The 12,778-nt window shown below is 44.1% G+C and overlaps 1 protein-coding gene across 7 annotated transcripts in view; it reads right to left on the bottom strand.

Moving 5' to 3' along the window:
- zbbx (zinc finger, B-box domain containing) overlaps window positions 1-12,778 on the bottom strand; it is a 147,330-nt gene that overhangs the window by 118,868 nt on the left and 15,684 nt on the right. For all 7 annotated transcript variants that reach the window (XM_070883561.1, XM_070883560.1, XM_070883566.1 and 4 more), the window contains exons 2-4: window positions 7,038-7,183; window positions 1,351-1,464; window positions 185-281 (exon numbers count right to left, since the gene is read on the bottom strand). In XM_070883561.1, coding sequence (XP_070739662.1) covers window positions 185-281; window positions 1,351-1,464; window positions 7,038-7,105 — 279 coding nt within the window. In that variant the 5' untranslated portion in view covers window positions 7,106-7,183. The remainder of the gene's footprint in view (window positions 1-184; window positions 282-1,350; window positions 1,465-7,037; window positions 7,184-12,778) is intronic.

Below are 12,778 nucleotides of genomic sequence, written 5' to 3'. Positions count from 1 at the left end.
TGTGCTATAATTTCTATGATTCTCCCCAACAACAAAACCGTTCTTAGAATTTCTCAGTTGAGTTTCTGCAAAGATTGCATCAAAAATTATGAAACCAGGTGAATATACTAATGAGCAACAGTTTCAAATGATATGAATTCTTCCCAAATGATTTTATTTCTTTTACTTTGAAGTCTCTCCTCACCTTTTGATTAAAATGTTCTTTATTCCTCAGCACTACCTGTGCATGATTTACGAGGCTTCCCACCTGTCCCGATTTCCAATGATATGGTCCTGATCGTCTGCAATAACCAAAACGTAAAATAAAATAAAATCATAGGACACCCACCAAAAGCTACACTGATTCAAAACCCAGTACCTATTTTATCGAGCAGATCATCAGGAAATCTTCAAATACCACAGTGAGATAGCCAATCCTTACAACTGGGTTATAGAGCAGAGCAGAAACAAACCCATAAATGCTCAGCAGCTGCACACTGCCAGCCTGGAGCAAGAAACAACTTTACAGGAATCTAGTAACATCTATCTTACACTGGTCAAAAATGACTATAAATGAAAAGGGAATTTTATAAAGGCAAGAAAAAACAAAACGCAGCAGATTAAAAGGAATTTGAAAGTTGCATTAGGATCAGCAGTTTCCAATATATGCTAATCCTGAACCAGTAAATGACAATTTTTGATCGGTGGTTGCAATATGTAAATACAAGATGCATTCACTAATTTTCAATTCTCGTGATATTTATAGTTCCCAAACATGAAGAGATAAGCCATACCAAAATGGGCTTTTTTGTCCCAGCCATTCTGGGAAGCCATCATTAATGCAAAGAGTCCACTATGCAGTTTTATTTCAGAGACAGAGGGGAGGAAAGCTCTGTTCTAAGTTTCTGCTTCAAAAAGTGTTGTGAAAGGGTAGCCAATGAGTGAAACCTACATTTGAAATGATCTTAATCTGCTGGCATTTTTTTTTTAAAAAGCACCAGAATGTCCCAAACACATCTGCCAAGATAATTTTTATTTTGAAGCAAGATCTCTCTGATTTCCGTCGCGCCACCATTGGCAGCTATCTAGACCCCAAGCTCTGGAATTGCCTTCCTAAACCTTTCCACCTCTCTATCCTCTTTATCATCACTCCTTAAAACTCACCTCTTTGACCAAGCTTTTGGTCACCTCTCCTAATATCTCTTTGCGGCTCAGTGTCAAATTGTGTCTGATAATGCTCATATGAAGCGCCTTGGGACATTATTACATTGAAGGTACTATATAAATGCAAGTAGTTGTTGTAAAAACTCTGTCCACCCAGATCACAGATTTATACAAAGATTATGCGAAGCAGTAATGCATAACACTTACTCCCTTTCCTCCTTTTCCTTGCTCATGGCTTGTCGAAGTTGCTGCAATCTTTGTTCCATTACATCACTATCTAGTTCTAGTTGCACAGTTTCTAATCGCAGCTCTCGAAGATTTCTAAAGAAAAAACATTCAAGGCTTATTATAATACAGGATATACTGTACTGAGAAACTCAAAATCTATAGTAACCTGACAAAGATGACCAAACAATATATATCCTCCCAGTCCTGCTTCTTACTGAATTTCTAGAATATCTGTCCAATAATCAATACTATGAAGCACCATTAAGTGGCAAATGCATTCTAGAACTTCAGACTACCAAAATGCTGTCTATTCCCATCTATTCATTAAGGGAAAAAAAGTTTTAAAAAATATATATTCCAATGGCTTACTGACAAATTTAATCTATGCATTTCTGAACATCCTACTGGTTTCTACAGAAATGTGGCCTGTAATATGGTTTCTTTATCTCACGTATACATAACAATCTACATATAATCCTGCTAATATTTATGTGTACTTCTATTTTGACTTTTTTTTTAAAAACAGAATTTTATCTCCTTTGGGGAAAAAAACAATTTTGACAGTTTTAAAAATCAGTACCCATTTGCAATTTTATCAATGCTTGTATATTTCCCATGCCATATCTCATATCTCATAAGTTGCCTGGGACTTGGAACAATATGCAAGAAGTAGTACCGGTACTACTAAAAAATAATAAAAAAGTGTAAAAGTCACACACTTACAGAAATTGTTTGCTGTAAATCAATAAAATATAAAATAAAGATTAAACTGATTCTGGCTAGTGTATAAATGCTGCAGTTAACCACTGTTACCTTCCAATTTCCCATCAAATTGTCACACTAGATTGAAGTTTATATAGTGTTCTGCACGATAAAAATGTTAAGTTCCCTTTTGACAGCATTTACAACTCCAGTAGGTATACCTAGGTACAGTACATCAATTGTATAGAAAGAATTATAGGGCCCAAGTTTCCACACGATAAAAAACGGGCGCCCATCCGAGCTGGGGGCCCGTTTTTCGTGCCTAAAACGGCGCCTAAAAAAAAACTCGCGATTCTGGAGCGTTCTGCAGCTCCTTGTCTGCCTGGCGCGGCGCCCAGGGGGGCGGAGCCTACACTCGCGCCGATTTTGTATGTGGGAGGAGGCGGGTACTATTTAAATTAGTTTTTTTCCTGCCGGCAACGCTGCGCGTGCGCGTTGGAGCGTTCGCGCACGCGCAGTGTGAAGGAAACATTGGCACTCGGCCATTTTTGTAGTTTTTAGTAGCTGTTTAATTTTTGAACATTTTTTAATAAAAGCATATTGCCATCAGCACATCAGCACTTGCAGCCTTCTCACTGTCTCCTCCCCCCCCACCCCCCCGCGGGAAAGAACGGGCGCCTCCTCCCCCCCACCCCCCGCGGGAAGAACGGGCGCCTCCTCCTCCCCCCCCCCCCAACCCCGCGGGAAAGAACGGGCGCCTCCTCCCCCCCACCCCCCGCGGGAAGAACGGGCGCCTCCTCCTCCCCCCCCCCCCAACCCCGCGGGAAAGAACGGGCGCCTCCTCCCCCCCACCCCCCGCGGGAAGAACGGGCGCCTCCTCCTCCCCCCCCCCCCCAACCCCGCGGGAAAGAACGGGCGCCTCCTCCCCCCCACCCCCCGCGGGAAGAACGGGCGCCTCCCCCCCCCCACTCGCAGGAAAGAACGGGCGCCTCCTCCCCTCCCCCCGCGGGATAAACGGGCGCCTCCTTCCCCCCCCCCCCGCTGGAAAGAACGGGCGCCTCCTCCCCCCCCCCGCGGGAAAGAACGGGCGCCTCCCCCCCCCCCCCACTCGCAGGAAAGAACGGGCGCCTCCTCCCCCACCCCCCGCGGGAAGAACGGGCGCTTCCTCCCCCCCCCCGCGGGAAAGAACGGGCGCCTCCTCCCCCCACCGCGGGAAGAACGGGCGCCTCCTCCTCCCCCCCCCCCGCGGGAAGAACAGGCGCCTCAGGCTGACTGCAGCATTCTCCGTGCCTGAAGCACTTTCACACAGGTAGGAAGATGGTTTATTTAATCTTTTCTTTGCTTATAAATGTTTATTCAGGTTGGATTTATTTATATAATATTTGTAGAAGTATAAATAAGGATTTATTATAGAATTTAATGACTTCCCTTCCCCCCCCCACCTCGTTCTGGACGCCTAATTTGTAACCTGCGCCTGATTTTTTAATGTGTAGAACAGGTTTTTTCAGTTCTACAAAAATCTTCACTTGCTCCATTCTAACTTAGTTTGGAGTACGTTTTCACTGTGGAAACTTTGAAATCAGGCGTCAGTAGCCGGTCATGCCCTCTTTTGAAGAAAAAATTCTGTTCCAAAGTAGAAGTGTTCTACCTGACTAGAACTGCAGAAAAAAAAATGTGGAGAATTGCGATTTCGAAGATAGTCCGTTCTCCACCAGTTGCTCCTAAAAATCAGGCGCAAATCATGTGGAAACTTGGGCCCATAAATTCTCAGATCAGGATATATATTAATGACCTGGACATGGGTACACATGGGATAATTTCAATATTGTAGATGACATGAAACTTGGAAAAGTAAACAGTGAGAAAGATAGTAGCAGACTTCAGGAAGACAGACAGACTGGAGAAATGAGCAGACACATTGCAGATGAAATTTAATGCAGAGAAATGCAAAGTGATACATTTTGGATGGAAGAGTGAGAAGCAATATAAACTAAATGGTACAATTTTAAAGGGAGTACATGAATAGAGACCTGGGGGTTTGCATACACAAATGGCAGGTCAAGTAAATAACGGTGTTAAAAAAAGCATGGGAGATCCTTGGCTTTATAAAGAGAGACATGGTGCTCAATTTTGGCCCACCCCTTTTTTCGCCGCACTTACCGGCGATGCACCGCTTTTCTCCGTTCAGAAGTGCGGCAAAAAAATTCCTCCCCACTTTGGCCACTGTCCGGCCTCTCCCCGATCGTCGCGCAGAATGGCCAGTCGAGTCGGGGGCGGAGCCAGCGTCCTACACTGAAAACAGTGCCGGGACGTCTGCACATGTGCATTGGAGTTGGGTCGCGATGTCCGCGCATGTGCAGCAGCGCCGAAATTTGGCAATCAGCCATTTTTAATGGGATACGTAGCTGCTTGTGTTTTGAAGTTTGCTTGCTGCAGCCGCTGTGTGTACTCCGATGTCGGCAGTTCAATCGCTCCCGCCCCTAGCCCTGGCTGAGTGGCTTCCCGGTGCGTTGTCACCCCGCACTGATCCCAGGCCGAGTGGCCTCCCGCACCGGCCAGCTCGCTGCCTTCCCAGGCCAAGTTTTCAGACGAAGGTAGAGCTTACTTCTATTTTTTATTTGTTATTGAATGCTCATTACTTTTTGTGCTTTGTAAGTCTTGGTGCTTTAGGTGCAGGTCCTCTCCACTTCCCTTCCCATCCCTATCCCAGGCCAAATGGCCTCCGATGTACCTACCGGCGCCTTGGGTGGGGGGGGGAAACATTACCAAGACCCTTAACTAACAAATCGCTATTTGCAAATATATGTTTACAATTGGAGCATGTAGTGAATGCATACAAAAGAGAAATCAATACTTTTTCCCACTCAAGTAATCTATACCTGTATTACTGTACAAGCTGATAAATTCTAAGTTTTTCTTAAGAGTGGCTACCACTATAAAATGCTTAACTAAATGCATGGTTTGTCTTGGAAACTCACTGGAATTATACCAGGGCTTAAAGGGTTAAATTATGAGGATACTTTGCAAAAACTTGGCCTGTATTCCCTTGTATTTAGACGGTTGTGGGTGATCTAACCGAGGGTCTTTAGAATGACAAACGACTCAATAGGTTTGATGCAGATAAACTGTTTCCTCTGGTGGGGGAAATTCAGGACAAGGGGGCACAATCTTAAAATTAGAGCCCGTTCATTCTGGAGTGAAATCAGGAAGTACCTTTTCGCACAATGGCTAATGGATATCTAGAATGCATCAATTGAAATTTCCAAGACCGAGACTGATGGATTTTAATTGGGAAGGGTATTGAAGGATATGGAATAAAGGTGGGTAAACAGAGTTGCGAAGCAGATTAACCATGATCTGATTGAATGGCAGAGCAGGCTCAAGGAGCTGAATGGCCTACTCGTGTTTCTATGTTCCTAGATCCAGCCAAAGGGCTGGATTTTCGAGAGGTTTGCACCTCCACGGCGAAAACCCAGGCGAGATCCTCAGCTCCTTGTGGTGATGGGAAGTACCGCTGAGGAGAGCTGCATAGGACGTGTAATGACGTGGATTGTGTTACCGTCCGAGTTTCGGCAGTCTCCCGACCCGTATGGCGTGCCCAGAACAGCGACAGGTAAAACCTGTCGGTGCAGCCCTGCCAGCAGTGGCAAGTTAGAAAACCAGCAAGAAAGGCAAGTTAAAGTTTTTATTTTTTTTTGCAGCGGTAAGTTAGCTAAGGATCTTGGTAATGTTTCTCGAATTTTTTTTAAATTTTTAATTTTTTTTCCCCTCCGAAGGCCTCTCTCGCAGGGCAAATGACCCTGCACTAAAGTTGGCAAAACTCGCATTTTGCGCCGCAATTAATTGTGCAACGCCTCCCTTTGTGATGACCACAAAAGTTCGGCCTAAAATTGGTAGCGCACCGAAAACGGTAATTTTCATGTATCGCTACTGTTTTCACCCAAAAACCCCAAAACCCAAAAATCCAGCCCGAAATGCGGTAAGTGTAGCATGTTTGGGAGGAAAAGGGTGACTTTGGACCTATGGTTTCCAAAGCTCTCCACCGCTGGTGTTTTTCTTCTGGTCTGTTGTAGGCTAATTGATAGAGGCTATAATTAAATCAACAATTCTATTATCATTGTATCATGCGACTACCAAGATGGTAGATGGCGAACAAGATGGACCTCGGTCTTCTTTCATCTAGCAGTTCCTATGTAGGTCGATGTACATTTCTAGTTTTGCAATTTTCTTTAGGGTTACCACACCATGAAAGTAAAATGCACCTTTACTGTCCTACACAATAATTGAATCACCAAAAGCTCATTCACATTACATTTTTTTCAGTCAAAGCATAGAAACAGCATAATTTGAAAACCAAGTAGAGTTTGTCAATTTGTCATGAAGCCCACGTACAATGCCCAGCTTTAAGATACACGAGTTACTATTTTATGTGCACTGTCTGGCAGCAACCTCTGGCCTCCAGAGGGAGCTGTTGTTTATCAAGTTAAAGGTGTATTCCAACAAAGTTAAAGTGAAAGCACAGTAATATTCTACCTGGGATGGACTACATTCAAAAATATTTTATACCATGTGTTGTAAAATCCAACATTGCAAATTTCCAGCGATTTGTAATAAAAGTGAAAAATATTGGTTATTTACCATGATGCTAGTTTGGAGTAAAATCTATGCCACTTTTAAAGTTAAAAATTAGCTGATCAAGGATTGCATTAGGCTTATCTACCATCACTGATTGAAAGCACAACCTAGGTTCGGCTTGCAATAGTACCAGGTTCATGAATTAAACTAGTGAACGGAAAAGTTGGCAAGCACTATGAACATAGTTAAAAATACAAGGGGAGGTCAGAACCTGTTATTTCAAATTTTTATCCTCCCATAAAAATTCTACTTCACATTTTCATATCCATTAAAATTTTAAATTTTAACTAAAATCTAATGTTCTCCCACGATGCTTTTATTTTATTTACCTTGCTTTTAACTTAGCGGAAGTGCCAGGTTTGTTGCCTGGGATCACAACAAAATCTTTAGGGTTCATGGTTCAGTGATTATGACAATTCAACGTCAAGGAATAGCAACTGTTATATCCAACAGCACAGTGTTAGAGTGGAGATTTCTGAAAAACAAAAGAATAATCTGTATTACTGTAAAATGTAAAACACAGTTAAGCTACTGGATGATAGCCAAGTTCAAATTAGTATGATGGCATGACACAATATGAAGGGAGCTAAATGCAACATCAAGGAAGCAGCACAATAGCGCAGCATATACTAGCTTTCTAAGACATGAAGCAAGGACATGCGAGTTTGTATCTGCAATTGTCAGAGAATTCTTGATCGCCAATTGACCTACCATGGCAATGATGGGTGCTCGAGATTTATGAGAATGTGGTAGAAAACGAGAGTAATGGCAATGATGGGTTAAATATTAAATGCCTTGCTGTTTAAGGCATTGCTAAACCATTGCAGTTATCACACAAAATCAGTATTTCCAGTAAGTGTTATTCTGTAATACAAGATTAAAGGTTATAACAGTATAAAAAGGGGTCCAATTATTCACTATAGCAGTAACTGCAGGGAGGATGTTAAGGCTATGGAGAGAGTATAGAAAGGATTATTTAGAATACCACCACGGATAAGGAGAAACCAGAGAAACCGGGGTTTATTCACTAGAATAAAGAAGACAGGAGATTTAATAGAGGTGCTCAAATTTTTTTGTAAAGGTTTTGAGAAGGTAAACAGGTATAACATTTTTGTCACTGGTCAGCAGACATGAGCATTGAACCTTGCAGCAATGGGCTTGATCCAAGAAGTGTTATTTTAGCATGCATTAACTGTAAGAAATTGTATATTTTACTGAGACAGAATCACAACTAAAGCATTTCCATACTTTTGAAGCACAAAGGAAGAAGGGTGGAAGAAAAATAAAAGTGCATTAAAAAAAAAACCTGTGCTTCACCGCTAATTAAATACTTTTGAAGTGCTGTCACTATTGTTTTGTTGGCAAAGGTGCCAACCAATATATGCACAGCAAAGTCCCACAAAACAGTAATGAGATAAATGGTCAATTAATCTGTTTTTGGTTGTGAGAATTGAGGGATAATTGTTGGCTGGAATACTTGGGGAACTCTGAATTTCAAGTCTTGTCCACTTGAATAGACAGACTATGCCTTAGTTTAACATCTTATCCAAAAGATTGCATCTCCCACAATGCAGCACTCCCTCACTACTACACTGAGGCATTAATCTTTATTGAGCGCTCAAGTCCATCGTAGGACGTGAACCCATATCCTCCTGACTCACATGCAGGAGTGCTACCAACTGTTTAAATCCTAAACAGTTCCAATCAGAAGCCAAAAGCCAACCTCCTGGCAGATAAATAGTAAGATATTAGGGGCCGTTTTGTTTTAAGTCTATGCCCTATACTGCAAAGATTTATGAATTATAACTCAGAAAATCATTCTTCTGTTTTGACACTGAATCCATTGATTAACTACTGCCTCCTAACAAGCTCCCACTTTTCTTTATTCTAGAAAATAACAGGTTCTCAAGTATCTTGGATCAGATAGGAAGGGTGAAAAAACACAGAAAACCTACAGCTCCCCATTACAACATCCAATTTACTTTTGAGTGACAATTATTTTGCCTCCACTACACAACCTAGAAGTTAATTCCAAAAAAGTTTTGGTTATTCTTTATAAAATAAATTCTTCCTTTCAATTGTTGTCAGTATCTGGTTGGTGCTGGCAAGGCCACATTTATTGCCCATCCCTAGTTACCCAAAGGCAACATGTGTGGGCCATGTTCCTCAACTGCAACTATCCTCATGGTGATAGTGCTCTCAAGAGGGCATTTTGTAGGGAATTCCAGGATACTAGCCCAGCGACTATGAAGCGATATATATCTCAGTCAGGTGGTACTCCAGATCTTGCTGCTCATTCTTCTTGGTGGTAAAGGTCACAGGGAAGGCAGGTGCTGTCTTGTAAAATTGCTGCGGTGCATTCTGTTTATAATACATGCAGCCAGAGTTTTGGAGGGGTGGGCAAAATGTCTAGTGACAAGAATGCCAATCAAGCAAACTGTTCTGCCATGATTGGTGTCAAGCCTTGAGCGCTGTTGCAGCTGTACCCAGCCCAGTGAGCAGGGTGCATTTGGTCATATTACTGACTTGTGCCTTGTACATGGTGGAGGCATTTAGGAGATGACCCACTCATCAGAAGACTACCCAGTCTCTGCCCTGCTCTTTTAGCCATGGTATTGATATGGTTGGTCCAGTTATGCTTCTGGTCAATGGTGACCCCGAGGATGTTGGTGGCAAAGGACTCAGTAATGGTAGCGCCTTTGACGGTCAGAGTGAGGTGGTTGGGCGTTTTCTTGTTGGAGATTGTCATTGCCTGGGACTTCTGTGGCATGAATGTCATCTGCAATTTGTCAGATCATGCCTGCATGTTATCCAAGTCCTATTGTAGGCTGGCATGAACTGCTCAATTATCAGAGGAAAAGTGAATTGAACTCAACACTGGAATGTTTAATGGATAAGCACCATTCCAGTGCCTGGACACTATTCAAAATTATCCAATAGTGCCAATGTCATGACCGCACTGGTACAGCTTGGCTAGTGAGCTACAGCTTGGCAGCTTCATCTGGTGCACAGGTCATCAGTACTCATAAATGTTGTCAGGGCCCATGGTATTTGCTGCATCCAGTGCATTCTACCATCTCTTGTAACCTGAAGCAAATTGAGTTAGCTGGATACTTGCATCCATGATGGGGGGGGGACACCTCAAGAGGAGGCAGAGTCAGATCACCCACTCAGCACTTTTGGCTAAAGAAACTTGCAAACACATTAGCCTCAACTCTTGTACTGATATGCTGGGCAACAGCATCGTTAAGGATGGGGATGTTCATGGAACTTCCTACTCCCATTAATTGCCTGATTGTCCACCACTATTCTCACCTGGATGTGATGGGACTGGAAAGCTCTTCTCTCATCCATTGGCTGTTGGACACTTAGTTGTGTTGCTTTTGAAGTTTAGAACGCACGTAGCTTTACTAGGTTGGTAACTCATTCTTAAAACTGTGCTGCCCCTGGTATGCCCTTCTATACTTTCGAGTGAACTAGGGTTGGTCTCCCAGTTTGATAGTGATGATGGAGTGAGGGATGTACCAGACCATGAGGTTAGATATTTGGCAGCATATAATTTGGCTGCTGCTGATGGCTTACAACACCTCATGGCTGTCTGGATGTGGGCTGATAGATCTGTCCTTTGTCTGTCTCTGTAGCATGGCAATAATGCCAAATTATACAATGAAGGATGTCCTCACAATCAACAAAAATTGTCTACTTGATCGAAGCAGCAGCGGCAGTGAGCAGGCAAAGGATAAATTGAGAAGGGCCAGAAAGCATGCAGACTGGAGCAGCGGCGGCAGCGATCCAGGAGCAACTCAACACAGGCGTGACGTCAGAAACTAAAAGTGACATCGGCACAAGGGAAAGAGCTGATTGGTGAATAGCTGGGGAATGTTTTTTTAGCTGTAAGTTTATTTCTGCTAAGTTAGTTCATAGTCTATAAAATAGAGGCATGGCAGGGTAGCTCAGTCCCATGGAGTGCACATCCTGTGCCATGTGGGAAGTCCTGTACGCTTCGCGTAGCCTGGATGAATACATGTGCAGGAAGTGTTACCAGCTACATCAACATGAGCTCCGGGTTTCGGAGCTTGAACTGCGGCTGGAGTCACTGCGGTGTATCCGCGAGGCAAAAAACTTTGTGGATAGCACGTTTCTAGAGGTGGTCACCTCGCAACTTAAGAGTGTGCAGGCAGAGAGGAAGTGGGTGACCGCCAGACAGAAGAGGAGGACCAGGCAGGTATTGCAGGAGTCCCGAGTGCATCTCGCTCACCAACCAGCATTCGGTTCTGAGTTCTGGTGGCGGCGATGCTTCCTCAGGGGAGTGCAGCCACAGCCAAGTCCACGGCACCGGGTGGCTCAGCTGGAAAGGGGTGAGGAAGAAGAATGGAAGAGCAATAGTGGTAGTGGATGAGATAGATAGGGGAGCACAGGCGTTTCTGCAGCCGCAGACATGACTCCAGGATGATATTGCCTCCCTGGTGCCAGGGTCAAGGATGTCACCGAACGGCTGCAGGGCATTCTGAGGGGGGGGGGGGGGGGGGAAATGGGGAAGAGTGAACAGCCAGAGGTTGTGGTCCATATAAAATAGATAGAAAGAGGGATGGGGTCCTGTAGGCAGATTTTAGGGAGCTAGGAGATTAAAAAGTAGGACCTCAAAAAGGGTAGTAATCTCCGGATTACTCCCGTTGCTAGTGAGTACAGAAATGGGAGGATAGAACAGATTAATGCGTGGCTGGAAGGATGGTGCAGGAGGAAGGGCTTTAAATATCTGAGGCATTGAGACTGTTTCTGGAGGAGGTGAGACCTATACAAGCCGGATGGGTTGCACCTCAACAGAGCCGGGACCAATATCCTCACACGGCAGTGGGGGGGGAGGGGGGCGGGGGGGGAGGCAGGGTTTGCAAGTGCCGTTAGTGAGGGTTTAAACTTTCTTGTCAGGGGGATGCGAACCTGAGAATAGCAAAGTTGGAATTCAAAAGCAAAAAAAATAGAAAGTGAATTTGGAAGACAGAGGAAGCAAGGGCTAGAAAATAGACAACAAGGAAGTTTGGCAGTGCCAAATGGTATATACTTCAATGCAAGGAGTACAGGGAATAAGGCAGATGAACTGAGAGCACAAATAGACACTTGGGAGTATAGAAACATAGAAAATAGGTGCAGGAGCAGGCCATTCAGCCCTTCTAGCCTGCACCGCCATTCAATGAGTTCATGGCTGAACATGAAACTTCAGTACCCCCTTCCTGCTTTCTCGCCATACCCCTTGATCCCCCTAGTAGTAAGGACTTCATCTAACTCCCTTTTGAATATATTTAGTGAATTGGCCTCAACTACTTTCTGTGGTAGAGAATTCCACAGGTTCACCACTCTCTGGGTGAAGAAGTTTCTCCTCATCTCGGTCCTAAATGGCTTACCCCTTATCCTTAGACTGTGACCCCTGATTCTGGACTTCCCCAACATTGGGAACATTCTTCCTCCATCTAACCTGTCTAAACCCGTCAGAATTTTAAACGTTTCTATGAGGTCCCCTCTCATTCTTCTGAACTCCAGTGAATACAAGCCCAGTTGATCCAGTCTTTCTTGATAGGTCAGTCCCACCATCCCGGGAATCAGTCTGGTGAATCTTCGCTGCACTCCCTCAATAGCAAGAATGTCCTTCCTCAGGTTAGGAGACCAAAACCGTACACAATACTCCAGGTGTGGCCTCACCAAGGCCCTGTACAACTGTAGCAACACCTCCCTGCCCCTGTACTCAAATCCCCTCGCTATGAAGGCCAACATGCCATTTGCTTTCTTAACCACCTGCTGTACCTGCATGCCAACCTTCAATGACTGATGTACCATGACACCCAGGTCTCGTTGCACCTTCACTTTTCCTGATCTGTCACCATTCAGATAATAGTCTGTCTCTCTGTTTTTACCACCAAAGTGGATAACCTCACATTTATCCACATTATACTTCATCTGCCATGCATTTGCCCACTCACCTAACCTATCCAAGTCACTCTGCAGCCTCATAGCATCCTCCTCGCAGCTCACACTGCCACCCAACTTAGTGTCATCCGCAAATTTGGAGATACTACAT

The sequence above is a fragment of the Pristiophorus japonicus genome, chromosome 6 (genome assembly GCF_044704955.1).
Source record: "Pristiophorus japonicus isolate sPriJap1 chromosome 6, sPriJap1.hap1, whole genome shotgun sequence".
Classification (NCBI taxonomy): domain Eukaryota; kingdom Metazoa; phylum Chordata; class Chondrichthyes; family Pristiophoridae; genus Pristiophorus; species Pristiophorus japonicus.
The sequence above is the reverse complement of the archived record's forward strand: the minus strand, read 5'-3'. Positions and strand labels throughout refer to the sequence as shown.